Raw genomic sequence first — 21,690 nt, forward strand, 5'->3', positions numbered from 1 at the left:
CAGAACTAAAATTTCTGTTGAAACGTGAAAAAAAATTCGGAAGCAACTCAAAAAAGTAAAAATAAAAACCCAATCCCATTCATTTTCATTTTGTCGAACAGAAATTTTTTGCCGTCGAAATTAGAAAATAGAAAGTGACTAAGCCGATGCAACATCAGCCGAAACAATTTAAACAAAAAAAACTTCAAAATAAGTTATTCAAAATAAGCCGTAGTAAAATGACAAATCACACAACTTTCAAATATGCTTAAAGAGAACAAAATCAAAATAAAATCCATGCTTTACAAGTTAGGTGGTTAAAAAGTAGTACTAGATAAAAAATGATAATTAAAACTAGAAGTGAAGATCCTTTAGAAAAGATTCTCTAGAAGTGATCCTGTGGACAAAGTTGGTTACGGAAAAATATCTAGTGCCCGATTGCAACACCCTTGCTTATCGCAAGGGTAATCAACATATTTTTATTTTTGAAATAAAAAATTCCTGATTCAATTGTTTTTGATTTGATATTTAAATTTTTGTGTGAGTTGTGGTCCCCCAAGCCTGATCTGGAAACCAGCCTTCTCAACGGAAATCACTGTCCAAAGGCTTGACTTTAAGAACCTCGGTGCTCCAGTTTCCGACAACCAAGAGTATGTTCAGCAAATGTTTTCCAGGCGTATCGAGAATTGCAAGGAACTCATGGAGTCTGTTCGCTTGCTCGAAGACATCCAGTTGTAGCTTCACCTTTTTCGCAGCTGCGCTGCGCTTCTTAAGATCATCTTCAGCCTTCGGACCTGCGACCCCAGTTCCGTCTCCTCGCCCCTCTCAGATTTCGACAGTGCTGTTCACAGTGCTTTTGAAGCACTAACCGGTTCCGCTGTTTCCGAGAGTCAACGTTTGTAGTCTTCGCTGCCAGTTTCGAAGGGAGGCATTGGGCTGCCCATCGCCTCCAAGTTCTGCCATGCCGCGTTTCTAGGCAGTTATGTCCTCGCTGACCAGATAGATCAAAAACAACTCCTCCCAGCAAGCCCCCCGGCTCTGTGCAAAACTGTGTCTCCGCCCTCCAAGGCCACAATCTAAGTATTCAGTCTGTCCCGTGTTCTTTCGCCCCTGAAGCTCAAACTAAACTCACCGACATCCTCAATGGCACCAGCTGACAAGAGTGTCTTGCTTTTGCTACCACGGAACGGGAAAAAGCCAGGTTGTTGTCCTGCTCTCTGGCCAATAGTGGCGACTGGCTTTCGGCTGTCCCTCTGAAGGCCCCCGGTTTCTCCTTGTATGCCGTTGAGTTCAAAGTCGCCTTGTGTTTCCTCTGTTAAGCGAAAAGTCCTCATGCCCTAAGTGCTGCAAGAGCTTGGATGTCTTCAGCGACCACGTCCTCGCCTGTTCCTCTGGAAGTGACCGCATCCACTGCCACGACCGTTTACGCGACACTAATTACAACCTTGCCTCTAAACCCATCCGTTCTCCAGTCCTTGAAAAAACCCATCTCACAGAATCGCGTTCTCGTCCAGGTGACAATTTCCTACCTCGCTGGTCTTGTGGTCGTCCCGCCGCTCTGAGCGCCACCGTTACAAGTTCCCTGCAGCCTGCCACCCTCTCTCATGCTGGAACTTCTGCCGCTTACGCACTGGAAGTTTCTGACGACCGAAAGATAGCCAAGCATGCCTCAGCCTGCAATGAGGTAGGTGTCACTTTCATTCCTCTACCCGCTGAGGCTCTCGGTGGCTCTCGAAGAATCTCTGCCGTGTCGCCTCTATAGCTGCCTTACGCTCCGCCAACCGTGACCTGCAACTAAACTTTTACAGGAACTGTCCGTCGTTTTGCAAAAAGGTAACGCGACATTACTGCTGGCCAGGTATTGGTGTTAACGGTCCAACTCCTAACTGCCCACTCACTATTTTCTCACCTGAATTTTCTTAAATTGAGCAGTTATACTCGGGTTACTGATCTATACAACTTCGGATTCCTGAAACTTGTTTCAAATTTATTCTCTATTCAAAAAAAACTTTGTTGCGAAATTAATATTTTATTTTTAAAATCGATACTTCAAATCTGCACGGAAAATTGAGAATTTTTTTTTCATTCAAATGGAAATGACTGGATGGGATGATTCCAGGCTTTAAAAATGGTTGGTACTAAACGGATGCATGATAAGTATGGGCTAGGCGGCAACATACTCAGTATCTTGTCATACCAATAAGTTCGACTCTTTGAACGCCCAGATATTCCTCTCATTAGCCATCACACAAATCCAAATATGACACAAACACATATTTCATTTTAAAAAAAGGATTAAAATAATTTATCTCACGAATCAAGTCTCGGACGCTCCGATGAGTCCTCCACTATTGGCGAATCAGTTGCCGCAGTGTCGGAGTACATGGAGTTAATGGACATGTTGAGACTGGTCGGACCACCCCGAGATTCTGAAGAACCACTGCCCCTCGTCAGATTCGTACACTCATCCTGACCAGTGGGGAAAGGGATGTGAAACGCAGAGGACCCATTGCGCGATGAAGAGGCATTTTGAGCTGAATCAGTATATCATGAACACAGCAAAAAGTAACGACTAACAAGATTTTAGCGGCACCGAATAACTTAGACCATCTCCTAAGTAAATATTGCCAATGTTATAACAATTTAATAGTTTTATTAAATTGTACAGAGATACCAGTAGCACCTCATTTCATCTTGTGTAAAGGGTGACTTGACTGACTCTCGACTGTAAATAATTCCTAAAAGCCATAGTCCCAAAATCTTTTCAAAACGACATCTGCCAATTCCGCAAAAAGTTTTCAACATTTTTCATTGCAGCTAGAATTAGGACAGAAAAGTCAAAATTTTAAATATCACTACAAAGAGAAATCATTGTGACATAATACTTGACCCTCTTACCGTATTTTTTGGTCAAAGCTCAATGACTTTGGCGCTAAAAACACATCGGACAAAGGACTTTTCCACTGCATAATCAGAACAAAAACAAGTGTTGTTATTATTACTGTTATGTGCTACTTGCAATATATCTGAATTGTTGGCATTGAAAACGGGTTATAAAGAAAAACAAAAAAAAACAGTTCATTCTTTTTTTTTGCAAATTGCGTCTTTTTTTTTGTTCGTCGTGGAATGAGTGGCTCTAAACGAAAATGTAGCAGCTCGACATTAATAGTAATTTAGGTAAATTTGACAGCAAGTTTCTACACTTTACTCCCAAAAAGGCGCTAAGACATTTCGTCAACTAATTTTTTTTAGAGTGGAAATAAATTTTTACGCCTTACCTTGATTTAAAGACTATTTTTATAAGACCCTTAAAAATTTATTATATTCCCATTATACGCTCGAAATTTAAAAAAAAAGAAAATTTATATCTCGGGAAATTAAAAGCATTTGATCCGTCACCTTTGGAGTCAAGATTTATAATCCATGAGAGTACCTCGGCAGCACCTCACTGCACGTTTGGGAATTTCAAACTTTGTGAAATTTTTGAAAACTTATATCTTAGTTTTCTGAAAGTTTTTGAAAGAATCATAGAAGCAATATCTCAGATACTAAAACGATTTGAGCAGTCGTGTTTGGTGACAAGATTTGCAACGTCTGAGAATACCTTCACAGCACCTCACCCTATAGAGTTGTGAATTTCAATTTTTGTCAAATTTTAATATCTGGGTTTTTGAAAGCTTTTTGAAAAAGTGTAAAAAGAATTTGAGCAGTCGAAATTGGAGGCAAAATTTGCAACGCCTGAAAGTACCCTGACAGCGCCCCACCATTGGGTTGCTAATATCAAAATTTGTGGTATTATTAAGAAATAAAAACCTTGACTTTTCTGAATGCCATTATTTTTTGTCGCATTGAGAAAATTTGGATGTGGACGCTTACACAGGGGAGCTTTGCTCAAACATTTCTCTTTTAATTGAACCCAAAATCTTAGATTTGGCATGGTTGTTTTCAAGACAAGTCAAAAAACTGCAAAAAAAAACGTTCAAAAAACCAAAGTTAACTTTTTCGAGGATCATAACTTCTTCTGTAAGAAAATTGGGCGTAACCGATTATGCAGATGAGCGTCCCACATCTCGTTCTACTCATTGAAACCATTATCTCAGATTCATGAGGGTAGTTTTTGAGAACTCATTTTAAAAACGTCATATCTCGGAAGCTAAAAGGATTTAAGAAGACATACTTAGAGGCACGATTTGCTACTCTTAAAAGTACCTTGACAGCACTCCATCATAGGGATGCTAATATCAAACTTTGTGAAGTTTTTCCAAATCTAAATTTTTTTGAAAATTTTTCAAGATTCATTAAAAGGATTTCAGCAGTCATTTTTGCAGGCAAGATTTGCAACTCCTGAAACTACCCTGACAGCACATCACCATTGGATTGCTCATATTAAAATTTGTGGTGTTTTTGAAATCCAAAAATTTTTTTAAAAAAATTTCAAAAAATCATTAAAAAGTCATATCGGAAGCCAAAAGGATTTGAGCAATGATTTTTCGACGCAAGATTTGCAACGCTTGAAAGCACCTCAGATATACAAGACTTGACAAAAGTTAAAACTCTTAACTCTATACAAAAGTTGAAACTCTTACCTCTATACTCTGACGTGCTTACAGGCGTTGCAATTCTTACCTCCAAATATCATTGCATTTTTGTCAAGTTTTGTGTATCTAAACTCTGAAAATTTTTGAAAAAATATTTAAAAAAACGTCAAATCTCGGAAACTAAAAGAGTTTGAGCAGTCATATTTTGGGAAAAGTTTAGCAACCCCTGAGAAAGCCCTGACACACCCAACTACAAGGCTGAAAAATTCGAATTTTATGATTTTTTCAAACTAAAATATATGACAATTTTCTAAAAAATCACAAAAACTCTTGCACATCGTTACCTTAATAGATTTGGGTATTCAAATTGAAGGCCGAATTAGCAAAACCTGAGGTGCCCTGAGAGAATCTCACTTTTGGTTTAGAAGTTTCAAGCTTTGTGAAACAAACACAAGCTGGAAAATCGAAAAATTTCTTAAGCATTGCAATAAACTATACAACTTAGAAGTGCAAAATTTTTTTAGTTGAATATGCAGAAAACAAGAGGCCCAGCTAAAGCTGGAGGTTCCAGTTTCTTAATTTTTATTTTTTTGTACTGATGCGGGATGAGACAAGTAATTTTAGAAACTTTAAAATTGGGCTTGTTGCTCTATTAAAACATGAGTGAAAATTTTAGACATTTTGGATTTTTCCAGACATTTGTTTTGTAACAAATGTAAGGTGTAGCATCTGAAAATTCCCCTAACCTGTTGCCTGGATTAAACCCTCAATATCAGATTGAGTTATTTTTGAGACGTCAAAAATTTCAAAAAACTGACAAGAAATAAAAGCAATGTTTTTTCTGAATGCCATAAATTTCAGTTTGAGAAAAATTGGACGTGAACGCTTACACAGAGAAGCTTTGCTCAAATTTTTCGGTTTTATTTGAATCCTAAATCTCAAATTTGGCGCGATGGTTTTCAAGACAAGTCAAAAAACTGCAAAAAAAAACTATCAAAAAACTAAAGATAATTTTTCCGAGGATCATAAGTTTTTCTGCAAAAAAATAGGGCGTAACCGATTATGCAGAGGAGCTTCCCACAACTCGTTCTACCCATTAGAACCAAACTCTCAAATTCATAACTTTGCGTGTAACCGAATTTAGGTGTTTGAGCTTATGCAGAGAAGCTTGTAACAACCCGTTCTACTTATTCAAACCAATATCTCAGATTTGGATGGGTAGTTTTTAAGAAAAGTCAAAAATGATTGAAAAAACGATCGAAAACTCACAATTACGACTTTTTCGAAGGTCATAACTTTTCTCCTTAAAAATCTGAGCCGGTAAAGCAGGGGAACTTTCCAAATCCGAAATCAAAAACTCAGAATTGAAAAGGTAGTTCTCGAGAAGCGTCAAAAAAATCCAAAACGGTCAAAAAAATTAAGTTTCAACTTTTCCGTCTGCCATCTGTTTTGAGTAAAAAAATTGGGCGCAGCAACTTATGCAGGAGGCAGGGGAATTTTCCAAAGTTTTTGAATTGGGACTGAACTTATAACCTCAGATTTGTGAAAACAGTTTTCGAGAAAAGTCAGTTTTCAAAAAAATCAAAACTTTGAGTTTTCCGATGGCGTTGACTTTTTGTGTTCAAAATTTCTGCGTAATCGTTGATGCAGGGGGGCTTTCCTGAATCCGTTTTACCCATTGAAAACAAAAAACTCAGATTCTATAGCGAAGGTTTTGAGAAAACTCAAAAGGTCAAACTTAAAAAAAACTACACGAAACAAGGTCAGCACTTTATGCCTGAAATTTTTTGAAAATTTTTTCGAATTCGTTTTAGCTCCACTAATTTCATCTTCGAACGCCCCTAAAAATCGCCCCTAAAATCAAGTGGTATTAATCAATTTGTGCGTAATCGTTGATGCAGGGGGCTTTCCTGAATCCGTTTTACCCATTGAAAACAAAAAACTCAGATTCTATAGCGAAAGTTTTGAGAAAACTCAAAAGGTCAAACTTAAAAAAAAAACTACACGAAACAAGGTCAGCACTTTATGCCTGAAATTTTTTGAAAATTTATTCGAATTCGTTTTAGCTCCACTAATTTCATCTTCGAACGCCCCTAAAAACCTATAAAAACATCATTTCGCATGCGTTTTCGAAATTTAAGACTTCACCGTAAGCTACCGGCTATAGTACAGACTAGTGTTAAATACCTACCTTCATTGAAATCATTGAAATCAAAATGTGTATCCGAGTCCCCTTGCAGTGTCACAGCCGAGTCGCGATTGTCTTCATTTTGATCGACTGATTGTGTCGTCCCGATTTGATCCGAGCCTCCAAAAGTAACAGGCACTGAAGTACAGGCCGATAGTCGTATGTATAATTCGCCGTTGACTTCTTTGCAATTAACATCCTCGGAGAAGTCCGAAAACCCGACAAAAATTTGAGGGGGTTTGTGCTCAACTGGTTCGAATACATCTGTGCTCTGATCCTCCCAGTTCTGATTTCGGTTCGCCATAATTGACAATGAAACGGCAAGATTTACAGTGTAATTGACGCCTCTTTACAAAGTTTATTACGTTTCAAACTTAACATATTAATCATTCTTTGAATTAACAATGTGATTTAATAAATTGAAAGTTGTGCTCTGAATGATACAACGGTACACAGACTTCGATAAATACTGCCGAGAGATTCTTGATAGTTGGTGTTGCGTGTTCAATTCTCTATAACTATGATGGTCCAAAGAGCCTGCCAAATAAAGACAAGTACATGCGATCCTTAGATCAACAAATAAGATTAGCTTCCTATTAATCAAGTGGTCGTGTAGGACTTTTTCGATTGAACTTTTTTATCAACGGGATTTCATAGGTTTATTATTAATTTGAAAGGAATCAAAAATAAAGGCAAACTAACAAAACTCCATAAGTGAAGAGTTTAGGAGTTAAAATCAGAAACTTCAAGAAAAAGTTGCAACGAAATTAAGAAAACCATAAAACCCTTAAAATTTAAAAAATTAGCTAAAACATTTTGAAGCCGTATATAGAAGCTCTTTGTGTGCACCAAAAATGGATTTTTAGAAAGCGTCCAACGCTTAATCAAACCTCTACGTCCAATGTACTTGCATTATAGCCATTACTAAGATGGTTCAAAATTTAACGTTTGAGCAACCACCGATTCGACGTTTGAATATGACTGTTTGCTCATGTATTATTCGGTTCATAGTAAGGCGGATTGATCTTTATGTAATTTGACTGCATATTCATGGTGTTTAAACCAAACACTCAGGTTTCACAGAGTTGTGCCAATGTAAATACGATTGACGACGCTTGTGATGACATAACAAAAACAATACTTGCCCATTTTCTTGAACTGATTTTAAGAAAAGAGGCAAGTGAATTGTTTTTGTAGACATAAAACTGCTCGCATTTCTAATACCACTTTTATCCGTCAGATCAAATTAGGACTATTTTTTATTTTACTTTTAAGTTGAATAAGAAAAAAAATTATGAAAACCAGAACAAGGCCTAAGTCTTCTCAAATCATATAAAATAATAATTTATTAATACTAATTTTTTTGGTTAGAGTATCTCAAACCAGAATAAGAGCGGCCTATGGGGCAAAGAGACATAAGTTGAAAACTTACTAGCAATTTCACCCTAAATATCGAAAAATGCCTCACCAGTTCGACAATTGTCTGGTCACACATTTTGAAACCTGATCTTTACTTGCTTTGTTGAGCCAGGATTGAAGTTTAAGATCAGTAAGCAAAACAAGCAGCTTAAAACAAAACTACTGACACAATTCTGGAAAAAATCGAAGAAATTTATGGTAAAACGCCATTAGATGCAATTAAATATCTGAAACACCACCATGCACCTTCCTATTTGGATCCGTTTCTTGCTGTTCATCTCAACCAAGCAATCGAATCATCAGAGTTCAACTAAATTAATGGAAGCTCTCGTCAAACGACACATCAAGAAAACGAGCGATAAATTTGATACTCTACGAACTTCTGATGGGGTCAATTTTAACGGTAAAACGAGCTTTACTAGTTTTTTTGATTTTGTATGACCATTTTAAAAAGTTGACTTCGTTGACTGATAAGAAACTCTAAAAAATCAGAGACAAAGTTTCAATCATTCTACCAACCTCTCACTCTAACCAACTGCGCGAGAGTGCCTTAGCTAGCTTGATCTTGTTGCTCACTGAAATTGATGAAAGTTGAGAGATGAAGATTGCTTTTTATCTCGGTTTTCTGTGGCAGTTTCGGCTCAATCTATGCGGGAACACAAAAACTGCGCAATTAAATTAAACTAGCGAGTGACGCACCTCCGGTGCTGCAAAGAGATGAATGAACGTGAAGTTTGCTGATATAAGAAACATGAATTTGTCTCAGGTTAATTCTCGCAAAAAGCGGTAAAATCAATTATTAATGCCTTGATTTGTTGCGAACTAATTATTAATAGAATTGACTTCTAAATGAACTTAGGACAATTCATGATTATGCGTCAACCACCTTGAATTTCTGGCGCCCAACTTTTTTTTCGAAATCATCCCCCCTCGAGGGTCCGTATTGGTCGAGGCAATGGCTTTGACGTCTACTTCCTTGTTATCTGCGTCCTTGATCACAATCTTGGATCTAGGCTTGGGGGCAGGCGGAGCTGCTGCTGTCAAACTGGGAGAGGATGCTGGAGAAGGATTGGTTGCGTTGTTATCCGACTGGGCAACTGAAGTACTAGGCAATGACGCGTCCGAGTGGTGGACTGAAGTTGTCGATGCGCCACTTGCCGATGCTGTGACGCCGGCCGTCACGCTTATGTTGCCCGATGTTATGGAACTGTTGTATGAGTGGTGCTGATGAGTGTTGATATTTTCTTGCAGCTGTGCTGCCATGTTGGCCGATCTAGTTACCATTCCGTTGCTCTGTTGGTGTTGATAGACATGCGACATTGCGTTGGCCGCTGGTCCGTTTGGATTCGATTGCTGTTGGAACTGTCCGTACATGCCAGGGTGCATTCCACCGCTTTCCAGGTGTCCGTTGGCAGCTGCGGCGGCCATGTGTTGCTGGTAATGGGCTACCATTTTCTCCGGTAGCTGAGGTCTGTTAATGTGTCCATGCATGTTCACAGCCTGCTGCTGTTGCATAAAATGCATGTGATGGGCATTCAAATTCCCTTAATGCAGCATTATCAAGCCGCACAAGGCATTTAACCGTGAATTTGCAGCCGCATGATGCATTGCTGGCAGTGCCTGGGCGTCGTAGGGTGCCCGATACATGCCCTGATCGTGAGCATGTGCCATTTGTTGCGCTTGTTGAGCCTGCTGGGCTAGTATGACCAGGTGGTGTGGAGTCATGGCCGCATGAGCCTGGTTGGTCGAGTAGACCACGTTGGGCGTGAACTGCGGATTCTGGTGATGCTGCATGAAGTGCTGCTGTTGATCTCTGTGGGCATTCGCTTGGGAAAACATTGCAAACTGCTGGTTTGGGTGAGACCCCTGCTGCAAGGAATAGACTCCTTTAGTTGCGTGCGCGTTGGCCGCAGTGTTGTCGGACATCTGATTGGGTTGAGACTGTCGCTGCTGCTGCTTGTTGTTGAGTATGATATACGTCAGCGGGGAATGCTTTTTGGCAATGTCCTCGCTGCCAACGTTAACGTCTCGGTCGGGTATCGGGTAAGGAAGTCAAGGTCGGTGTTGATGGTTCCAATTAACTCCTGTCTAGTAGCTGCGTGCCAGGGCAGTCTAGCCAGTGTTCAACAGTTTCAGTAATCAGCTGCTGCTTAAGTTGTTATTAGTTGTTGAAAGCCTGGTGTTGTTTTGGTGGTGGGGGGGAAGAAAAGTTCCCCGATTCGTTGTTTCTGGGTAAAGAAGCTTGCTGCTGATTCAAAAACGGCTGAAGGTGTTCTCTCGGATGATTTTCAAGATGCATCGTTTAGTAAGAGTCGGCGGGTAAGTTTATCACAAAAATTAAGCGTCTGCACTCCGAACAGTCCTCTCTACAGCAGCAAAGGTTTGCGACCCACTGGGTATCCTAGCGCCGTTTGTCATAAAACTTTAAACTTTTTTGCAAAACCTGCGGAACTCGGGTACCCCCTGGGACGAAACTGTGCCCAGTGATTTCGTTCCAATAATTAACAAATGGGTCGACCAATGCAATTAAGTCCCCCCTGTGAGGCTGCCGCGCTTGCTTGGACCACAGCTGTCACCTAGTGATATACAGCTTTATGTTTTCTGCGACGCGTCGCAATGGCTGCGTGTATCTACATCCGAACTGCAGGTAACTCTGGTAAACACACTATTGTTTTGATTGGCAGAACAAAAATAGCACCACTAACCAAGAGAGTATTCCGAAACTGGAAATAAAAGCCGCCCTTATGGGCGCACGGCTCTGCAAGTTTGCTACTGATGAATTGCGAATGGAGCCCCACTCCACTCACTTTTGGACAGATACTAATTTTTCCTGGATGGCATCGCGCGATCGTGTTAACTGAAGACACAGCCTTAGGTAATTTAACGAGACCAGCGGTGAAACTTGCCCTCGTATCTCCAAAAAAGGAGATTTAAGATCAAGTTAATTTGTTTTACAACAAAAAAACTGGGCTCAAGGCCTTCCCCTTCGTTTCTAAATAAGACCTCCCTCCCCCTTAGAGACATGAAATTGTCTCACGTTAATTCTCGCAAAACGCGGTAAAATCAGTTAATGCCATGATTTGGTGCAAACTAATTATTTATAGATTTGACTTCTAAATGAACTAAGGACAATTCAAGATTATGCGTCAACCACCTTGAACAACTTGAATAAGATGAATGAACGTGAGGTTTGCTGATATATGAAAAATATGAAAAAACAATGAAATGAATGCAATTGTAACAATTAACAGGGCATTCAACAACGCTTTTTTTTTCAAAAACTGAACAATAAAAACAACTTAAAGTTTCTTTTTACATTAAATTATCCAAATTGCAAAAGTAATACGTGTCAGATCTTCGTATTTTTAAAGCAGAAACAAAACTCTAAATTGGCAGACAGCGCACTTTCCAATCTGAAACAAAAACTTTGAAACGATTTCATTTGCAAAATCACAAGAATCAAAATTGAGATTCTTGTTCAGCTTACTTTCTTTTTCATTAGCCTGTAACTATAACATTTGCTACCATCAACCGTTAAATCCAGCGAAATTACTTCATTCTTTTGTTTAATTCTTAATTTAATGAAATTTTTTCAGTATCGAAAACAATTGAACTTAAAAAACTTGAAAAATTTGAGCAATAAAATAAGGATAGAGGCCACATCTGCATCTGGTGCTAGTAACTTGACATCAACCCTCCAAAGGGTCCACAATTCGAAAATTTCAACAATTTCGAAAAACCATACAAAACGTCATAGCTGAGAAAACAAAAACAGCGAAATTCTGTGACTAAAATAGCCTGAGCAAGCCAATCTGAAGGCAAGATTTGCAACCTTTGAGAGTATTGTCCACATAGGAGACAAAACTTGCAGCCTCTAAAATTACACTGCCAGCAACCACCACGTACAGAGCCGGGATTTTCAAATTTTGTGGAAAACTCAAAATCTAAATTTTTTGAAAAAAAAAAGAAGAAAATTTGAGAAAATTCAAAGCATTTGAGAAACTTCAAAGCATAAAACCATAACCCTGATCAAACGACACAATTTGAGACCACCAATAATGATGACAGAAATCGAAAACTTTTAGGCCGAAAAAACAAAACAAAATCAAGAAATAGAAGTAATACCGAATCAGATTTAGTGATATAACAATCGCTATAAAAATAGCCAAAAGAAAGTTGGAAGAATGTAGAAGAACAATGAAACCAGAACAAAATTTCTGAACACTTTTTACCTTTCGAAAAAAAACATAAGCAGTTGAACGTTAGGCACACGTCCTTCAAAACGGTGGTTATGCATTCGAATCCCACTTCGGTCATGGTTTGAGGGGTCACAGTGTCATCCGCCTCCTCAAGATGGGACCGACTGCGGCGAAATGGATGACATCTCTCTCCCCCATGGTTAGTCCTGCACTGAGCAGGACCAGGGGCAAAACAAGCGCTTTGAAATTCAAATACTGTTTATGATTGGCACTTTTTCGTAAATTATACCAATGAAAAAAAACTGGACCACAAGGTAATTTTGTTATTCTGCAACGGAATTTCTGTTATTATTAACAACGGAATGAGTATACAAATTGCAAAAGTTGTTACTAAAAAAACATCAACGCCCATGAAAGTGAAAATCACTTCGTTCTTTTACACATTAAAAAATGTGTCTGTTGTTTGACGTGTGTACAGATTTGATATGATTCAGTTATTCAACTAGACAAGTTCGTTGCCTGGGACAAAAATCTTTTCCGATTCGTTATTGCTTGCCATTCGCAAGGGTAAAAAGAGTCAGCAGCATTCATGTTTTTCAAACTGCATTTAAGACAGGAAATGAGGCAATTCAAAAAATAAAAAAACTCCTTATTTTGAAGTAACAAACATGGCTAGCAAACAGTTTGAAAATTGTCAACGGACTGTGAATTTTCAACTTTCGAGAATCAAAGAAGACATGCATCACCTTAACGCTCTTCAATTTTCGAATATCTGTTTAATTTGAGAAAACTAGAAGAATACGTTATATCTTCGTATTAAACTTGAACAAAATCCACTTTTGAACCTGAATGCCAATCAAGTTTTTTCTCACCTAATTTGTCTTTTGATTCTAGTAAAGGCCGCCATTTGCTCCAGTTTACCTTATAAAATTGAAAAGAACTTTCAACGAAATCAAAATCAATATCGATAATTAAAATGGAGCGTAAAAAACTAAATGACTTTGTCCTGATAAAGCAAACAAAACTACACAGCATAAATAAGTATCTTCACTTCGCTCAATGGCACTCAACAAATTATAATAAAATCAAACTTTCAAAATTGATTAGCATTTTTGGGCCAAATAGAAAGCTTGTATAGATACAGTTCATGCATATTGTTTAGAATGGCTAAATTTTTGATTCAACAAAACATTTCAGCAATTTTTACTTTCTTAACTCATTTTTCAAAAGCTAACCCAATTTGAGAAAGGCGTGCCGATTAATCCAAAATCTAATAATTTCAATAAAACATATATTTAAGACATGTTTACACTAGCCCATGACCATAAAAGGTTTATACGATAATTTAAATGATTATTTAACAGACATAACAGACTATTCTTATAATCAAATTTGGATTATAACGGTTCCACGACCATAAAAGGTTTATACGATAATTTAAATGATTATTTAACAGACATAACAGACTATTCTTATAATCAAATTTGGACGAACAGGAAGAGATTACCTTTAAAAACGAGCATGCTCATTTATCAAGCCCATCAAAAAATCACGTTAAAGAATTTGCCAACGGAGTTTTTAAAAAAATCACAAACCTCCACCACAGATCGCCTGTAACGCAAAAATTGACTTTAACAATTTTTGAGCAGCGCAGAAAATACCAATTTACTATACATCTCATTGTCGTATAAACTGGATAAGGCAGCAAGCTTTGGAAACAATACCTGAGCCGAAAAACCTTGAGAGCGTTGACGAAACTCCGAAAGCTCTTAAAATCACACCCAGCTGAGATACGTTCCTATACTTAGATTCTAGTAAGCCAGACAGTCGAATTTTGTAGTTTGCAACATTGCATTCGCTCAATTTGCTCTATCAGACCGACAAATGTCAATGTGACGGAACATTTTAAGTGGTACCAGATGTTTTCTATCGAGCTTATACGATACATGGAGTGATCGAAAAAAGTCTTAGACCTTTGGTGAACGTTACAGCATCCGGAAATATAAATGATTTCGAAGTAGTTCGTAACGCTAAAAGGAGAGCGCAGCCTGATACAGAAACTCAATTCAGTTTTTACCTAGGCAAGGCAGTATGATGAAAAGCACAGAAACTTAGATTTTAGCGCAAGTACATGGACGATGATATTTTATGCCTAAATAACAAAAATTGATTTGTTTGGCACTCGTTACCCTTCATGATAAAACATTCGCTTTCAAAGATATCCGAAAAGGTACCTTCAGAGGAGTTAAGAAAAAAAGCGAACTACTTTGAAGACAGTCTATTGGTACCTGTTAAGGAATCAGACGCATTAAATCAAAAGTCTAAATTGAATCGGGTGCTTAGGGAAGATTCTCGCACGAATAATGCATTGGATGCATGGAATGTTAGCTTTAAAAAATTCGTGTCGACTAAGTCGAGAATGATCGGCGCTGATATTATAAGAAGAAAACATAAATATTCAATCGCCAACGAGAAACTCGTGCAAAACGCAAAAACTACAATCGAAACAACATAAAGAAGTATTTGAAACAAACTTTTAGTATACACATATTGAAAAACTTAATGCATATAAATAAAACTTTAAGCGGTTTGAGATTTTTTTTCATGTTTTACAGTTCTTTATAAAAGTGCTTCGAACTTGACTCTAATCAAAGTAGGAAAATTTGATTTGGCCACTTTAAACTAAGTTGGCCAAATCGTCTGAGTTTTTTTTTGGCTGAATTTTCTTTTAAAATGGTTGAACTGATCATGATTGATTTGTTTATGCGCCTTTTCAACTAGCCACCTTCGATTGTGGATTTTTTTTCATCTTAAAACTCTTGACGTCTTGAGCACATATAATTTATAAGTGGTCATTTTCAATAAAGTAATGGCGTTTGAACCATGTCAATTTGAGACAACTAAAGCGCTATATATTTCGTTCTAGCAACGCATGAGCGGCGGATTAATCCGGCTCAAAAATTGTTCCATTTTTTAGGCAGAGCTATTTGGAACCAATATTTGAGTCCTAGACGCTAATTACATCACTTTGCACTTAACATAGCGAGTGGGAGAATACTTCCAAAATAAAATCTAGAAAAAATTCCAACTTTTCTCTTTTATGAACTTTTAACAATTAAAAACTTTTTCAAAGGATGATTTATTCCTGGCACCATAATGAAAATCGGCACACAGCAGTAATTTTCTTTTATCCGTCAAATCACAGCTACAAGCTGACCAAACCATTTTTGCGTTCTCAAAATCCGATATATGAACAAACCTGCCAAAGATAATTCTTTCGGCTAGGAACATGTCTTAAACTATCAGTTTGGTGGTCTATTGAGGAAAAAGTAGTTTTTAAAAACTTTTCGAAAAGAGGGGCTACTCAAAAAAATCTGCTAAAATTTCAATTCAACTTGCTAATTAAAACAAAATCAAAATTTAATCGAATCAATCAACTCCCAAGAATCAACAGAAATAGTTTGAACAAATTTAAAAATTAGCAGTTAAGCCTTGACTTGGTTTCTAATTTGTTTATCTTTTCGGACAATTTCTCCTTAAGATCTTGTAATTTTTTGCTATCGTAAGTTTTCACAATTTGCTCAAACTTGTCAATCCTAGCATTCAAATTGTTCAAAGCAGTCGACCTTGGACTTTCAACGTCTTCCAATAGCCATTTAGATGGTTTCTTCTGCTTCGAGTATTCTGAATTGAGTTTTGATGCACAGTTTTTGCATATCGAACCAATAGACTTCAATGCCTCCAATAAATGCTGAGTTGTATTACTCGAAACACTTTTCACGTCATTTGATTTTTTCAGATCTGTTTCAATTCCAATATTACCACTCGGTAAATTACTAAAGTCACTTTCTTCGGGGAATGGCATAACGTTTCCATTACAGTCGTGGATAACAGCCTGCTCTTCGTCCAAACTCAAGTGAAGTTGATCCAGTAACTTTTCCAGTAACTTCTGCTGCTGACTTATTAGTTGCCAAGTCTTCGAAACTTCAGCTCGCAATTGGTCTACAGACATTGATTTAATCGGATCATTTCTGCTGATGAAATCAGATTTATTGCTCACGTGTTTGACCAAACAGTTCCTCTCCAAGTTTAAAAGCTGATCACGTTTCTTCTGAAGAATTTCAGGTGCGTTTTGGAGTTTGCTCCAATCATTCCTCGCTTTGCTAATCAGTTCCGCTTTGCGTCTATTACTTTCAAATAAATGTTGCACCTCTTTTTCGTATTCCATAACTTCCTGCTCTCTCAGCTTCAACGTTCTAGAATATTCTCTCTTCAAGTCATTAACTTTTGCACTTAAGCCCGAAAGTTGCTCTTCGCATGCTTCTCTGAGTTTTCGTTCTGTCTCTAGCTTCCTGAACGATTCTTGCAGTCTGTCTTGTAAATAGTTGGCGGTTATGACCAACACTTTTCCACTCTGGGAGCTTTGAGGCAAACTGTTGTCGTTCAATTGAGACTCAATTGCTCGTCTTATGACTGAATTTGCATCACCTTCAGCATCATTCATATTCCTCAAAAACACAAATCTGTTGTCGTCTAAAAAAACTCAAGATTGCGCTCTTCATTTTTGAAGAACTGGTCAGCTTTACAGAGAATCGCTATTGCGTCCAATTAAAACCGGTAAATTTTTGTTAAAAAAAAACGGAATTTCCCACGTTTCGCCCCACACACATTTTGCGCCTCTTAAAATAATTAGTGGCACATTTCGCCCCTTATAATTTAACAAATTTCGCCCCTAACTGATAACACATATAATTAACCGCCGCTTTCTTAGTTTACGATGTACGTGTGTGAGGCGAAATGTGCCAATAACTTCATGCGGGGCGAAATGAGTGAGGGGCCATAAGAAAATGTCAAAAATTTTTTGAAAAATTAGGTGAAAAAATAGTTACACCACGAAAACGTAAAACTAGGCCTGCACAATATCTAAGATGTTTCCTCGGAAAAAATCACGACCTAATTAGGCGTCTGAACCTCCCTCATCGACTCTTAAAAGTCTAATTCTCGATTATAAGACCCTTGCTATCGTAATTGTTAGAATATTAGTGCTCACGTGCCGATCTTTGAAAGTTCCGAGTTTGACAGAGAAAGTAAGCTCAAGCCATTTGATTATCAAAAAATTTATAACTGAAGAAATTTAAAATTTCAGAAAAACGGATGGATTGCTATCTCCGCGATAGATCTGAAAGTTATAACTCGCATTTGAAAGAAAACCTTAAATTTTGCGTTATTTGCAATTTTGACATCAAAGAAATTGATTGTCTACCATTTAGCCAACGAATTTGAATAGAGCAGAAAAAATGATTGGTGGGTAAATATGAACTGGAGATATCTAGGTTACAAAAAATAGGCTATAACTCGAGTTAGGCGAGGGGGAACGAAAATCAGCACCTAGTATGCATCCATTATTTTGCCCGTTTCAAATCGACTCTAGCTCAAATTTAAAATTTCAAAGAAATTACTGTTCCATTCTTGTAAAGTGTTGTTGATACGAGGCCAGAAGTAATTCAAAGCCAGTCAGCGAAGTTGGCTCTGCCATCTCTGGTCTTTTTTCGCGTCGAACTCTATTTACAGCTTTTTTTGGCAGATTAACTTGGTAACTGAACAGCTGTTTCTTGGTTAACACCACGCTGGGTTTTGAAAATAGTCTGCCGTGGTGTTACATCAGATATTGCTGCTCGATCTTTAAGTGGTTTTCTGATTTTACGTTTTTCGATTTCAGCTGGATCGGGGAAGTGGCTGATATCTTTAACGGTTTCAACGGAGTCCTCTTTTGTACGCACACGTTCATTGCAACTGTGCAGAAGGTGAGTAAAAAATTGTCTGACAGTGTTCGGTGTTTGATACATGCACACCCTTCCAAAATTAGCAACTCAAATTTTTTGTTGGTAAGTATAATTTCCAGTGATAGTAAAAGAATACTGTTCGATTGAGTGGAGCCAAATGTTCCCTAATGAAATAACCAGAGCAATCGTGTTTTTGACTGGATGAAAATAAACAGTCTTTTTTTCAATTGTATTAATTTTTATGTTTCGGGGATTATTGCTTTAATGTGTGGACGCTGCTGTTATCTAGGTAATCCATATTTTCTGCTTAACTACCAATTATCATCCGGATTAATTAAAACCAAAATTTTTTTAATCCATGCGAAATGTTTTAACCACTTTTTGGAACAACTATCAATTCTATCAATGGGACTGTTGTTCGGACTAATTTTTGGAATATTTTTAGGAATTTTATTGTAAAGGACCGTTTTTTTGAACTTCGGTATAATTTCTCGACTATTTTGCACAGGACTGTTTTGTACAGACACAGTTAATTGAAATAGCTACACGATTTTCTTCCTTTAGAAAACTTTGAAAATAAACAGCCAAAAGAAACAAACCCTCACACACACACACACACACTAGCTTTTGTTTCCCTAGACACATTCGACTGAAAAACAAAATCAAAGTAAAAACTACATTGTTAATTCATCAAAAAAAGAGAAGAAAATAACATACTTTTTTCAAGTAATAGTCATTAGCCACCAGTTCGTCGCTACTGTTCATCGCTACTTTCAAAACTCAAAGTCATTCTCATTTTTCTTTTCGTTTAATCTTTATCGGAGAGTGTACTTTGCCTTCCTTTTAGCAATAAAAATTGAATACCTTATCCAAAAAAATGAATTTTTGTTAATTTAACCCAGAAGCGGAGCTGAACTTCGCAAACAAAAGAACAGCAAAAAGTATCATTCAAAATGGCAGAACAAAAGAAAAGGGCCAGAATATACAGCTAGCAGACATATGGTAAAGAGTCAATGATCTCCTCAAAACCGGAGAAAAAAACGACTGGTTATTGTTTGAGATTTTTCCAGCAAGCTCGCTCAATTTCAAGATTTGTTTATGATTGACAACTTTTTGATAAACACTAACGTAACTTGGGGAAACTTGATCAAAAAATAAAAATTTTACTACCCCAGGAAAACTAAAAATGCAGACCAATTTTCGAAATTAAAAATCATTCTCATTTTTCAAAAAAAAAGCGACCAATAAATTTTTTCACTACGTTCATTGACAGGTACAAAAAATATTAGGATCAAGAAGACGTACAAAAATATAAGGATCAACTTCAAAACCCAAGTAGGAAATACAGGGACCAATTAGCTTGCCTAATTTTATAATTAAAAGATTATTTGTGCCAGTTTTGATGAAATCACCCCACTTAAATGAGTCACATTTGCGCAATGATCATCATAAAAAAGTCCAAAAGAGACCTAATCCAATCAATTAATAAACTGCCAAAATTCTAATTTACTCAACTTGCAGGTTATTACTTTTTTGCATCTCACGGGTGTAAAAAATATCCCTCAAGAACATTTCTCTTGATCAAATTTGCAGTAACGTGCATTTAAAAAAAGAGTAAACTCAGCGTATGACACACATGCTCGGCTGCCTAATGAACAGTAAAATGAGAAACTTCATGGTCTTGCTGGCCTCGAACCATGAAACAGCATAAAGAAAAACAAAAAATTGAATTCGTATGCAATAAAATTATAACACCCTTTTAAAGCAGAACTAATTGTATAGAAGCGCAGCGAAGCTTCTCTCACTTCCGATACAACACCAGAGTAACACTGCAAGCTAGCGAATAGAAAAAGGGAAAGAAATAGCAAAGTCAAAAAAATTTGAAGAGAAAAATTTTTCATGGAAAAATGAAAAATTCAATTTTCAGAAAAAAACAGTTGACAAATACAACTACTAGTATTAACTAAGCTTTGAGTATTTATCGAGCCGACAATACGTAGGTAAACGCCAATTGAGCCGAGAACAAAAAAGCTGCGCAATTGTACTCATAAACAAATTTCGAGCATTCAATGTTAAGACTTTCCAATTTCACACCAAACGAGCTGAATTGATACAGCCGATAAAACCTAAACTGGAACCATTTAGGCCTAGTAAAGCTTGAGATCTATAAAAAACCAAAGGAAAATATACAAAGTCAGGGCTAGTAAAACTATAAAATACCGGCGTAAATTAACATTTTTCAAATACCGGGAAAACTGCTTACAGCTCAAGAAATCCGTGATTTAGCAACTAAGCCGACAAAACACAAGCCGACAAACGACAATTCAACTTTTCCCGAAAAAAAATCAGTTCCACACATACTGAAAAACCAAAATTCGGTCGGGAATCAAAGCTCAGACCTTAGCGAGCAAACAACCATGTTACCTCCAGACCAACTGAGAAGGAGCCTGGAAGCTGTTCAGTTTCAATAAAAAATCAAAGTCAATTTCACACAGATTTGAAAAAAGTCATTTAAGTGGAAAAAGTCCAGTGCACGATTACAAACACTTGCTCTGGCACAATTACACGCCGCCACAATTGCATTTTAAACGCAAAGATAGGGAAAGTAAATCGCGTCCCTACATTGAATTGCGATGTGTTGTGTTAGTAAGAAAATATATTTACTTGATGCTAAAAATCTCTACAGAGGCGAAACTGAGCTTCGCACCCCTTGCGATACAAAAAAGAATGACTGACTACGGTTGAATGACTGACTTCATGTCTTAAAGGAGTGACTTTATTCGGTTAAGATTCTATACTTTTTGATCTTCTATGTTTCTATGATCAAATTTTCGCTGATATATTTTTTTACCTATTACCTTGTGGTTTCGTAAGATAAAAAATGAATCAAAATCAATCAATTCAACAAATAACCAAATGAAAAGACAACAAAAATTTTTCAGGTGCTGAACTAGTAGGAATTTCAGCAAAAGAAAAGACAAATCAAAAACTTTTCAGGTGCTGAAATAGTATGTATTTGGACATACGATCAACAATCAAAGATCTACAAATTGTCCAAGGAATTAGTCTTTCCTGGAGCGCCTTTAATCCATCACCGATCGCAAAATTGAAAAAACCTTCAAAAATCGGATTTAATTTTGTTTGTCAAAAACGGTTATAAAAATTAAAAAACAGGACAAAAAAATCTTGGAACAAAATTACTAGCACCATGAAGACTTTACAAACACCTTTCACAATGCTAAAAAAAACTGAACCTTTCTGCAGGATCAAAGCCGACTAAAATAAACAGACAAGAAAGACTAAAACAGCCATAAATTTTCAGAAGCCCTGACTAGAATCGATCTTCTGAGATTTGTAGCCTCAAGCGTGGTTGTTACCACTGCACCAAATGAACAGAAAACACATTGAATTGATAACGAAAACAACTTTTAATGAACTTGCAAAAAAAAATCAAAAAATAGCAATAAAAAATCGGCAAAATTTCTTAGCGCTCAATTACTTGCCCAAAACCAAAATGCACCAAAACGACTTTTAATTTACGTTAAAATTCCTAAATTCTTTGCAAAAATGTCGCTGCAGCAAGA

The 21,690-nt window shown here is 37.1% G+C and overlaps 2 protein-coding genes across 2 annotated transcripts in view; both read right to left on the reverse strand.

Annotated features, from left to right (window-relative positions):
• LOC134838921 (uncharacterized) overlaps nucleotides 1–7,688 on the reverse strand; it is a 35,823-nt gene extending 28,135 nt beyond the window's left edge. Inside the window, exons 1-3 of the mRNA XM_063854242.1 lie at nucleotides 7,596–7,688; nucleotides 6,709–7,242; nucleotides 2,294–2,513 (exon numbers count right to left, since the gene is read on the reverse strand). Coding sequence (XP_063710312.1) covers nucleotides 2,294–2,513; nucleotides 6,709–7,009 — 521 coding nt within the window. The 5' untranslated portion in view covers nucleotides 7,010–7,242; nucleotides 7,596–7,688. The remainder of the gene's footprint in view (nucleotides 1–2,293; nucleotides 2,514–6,708; nucleotides 7,243–7,595) is intronic.
• An 8,019-nt stretch (nucleotides 7,689–15,707) lies between these two features.
• LOC134856824 (paramyosin, long form-like) lies at nucleotides 15,708–16,827 on the reverse strand. The gene has a single exon (XM_063873111.1). The coding sequence runs from the start codon at nucleotides 16,825–16,827 to the stop codon at nucleotides 15,802–15,804; it is 1,026 nt and encodes a 341-aa protein (XP_063729181.1). The 3' UTR covers nucleotides 15,708–15,801.
• Between the last annotated feature and the right edge of the window lie 4,863 nt (nucleotides 16,828–21,690).

This window comes from Symsagittifera roscoffensis, chromosome 1, assembly GCF_963678635.1.
Source record: "Symsagittifera roscoffensis chromosome 1, txSymRosc1.1, whole genome shotgun sequence".
NCBI classification, from domain to species: Eukaryota; Metazoa; Xenacoelomorpha; order Acoela; family Convolutidae; genus Symsagittifera; species Symsagittifera roscoffensis.

Coding starts and splice junctions, on each gene's coding strand:
- LOC134856824 (XM_063873111.1), bottom strand. CDS start 16,827: ATGAATGATGCTGAAGGTGATGCAAATTCAGTCATAAGACGAGCAATT.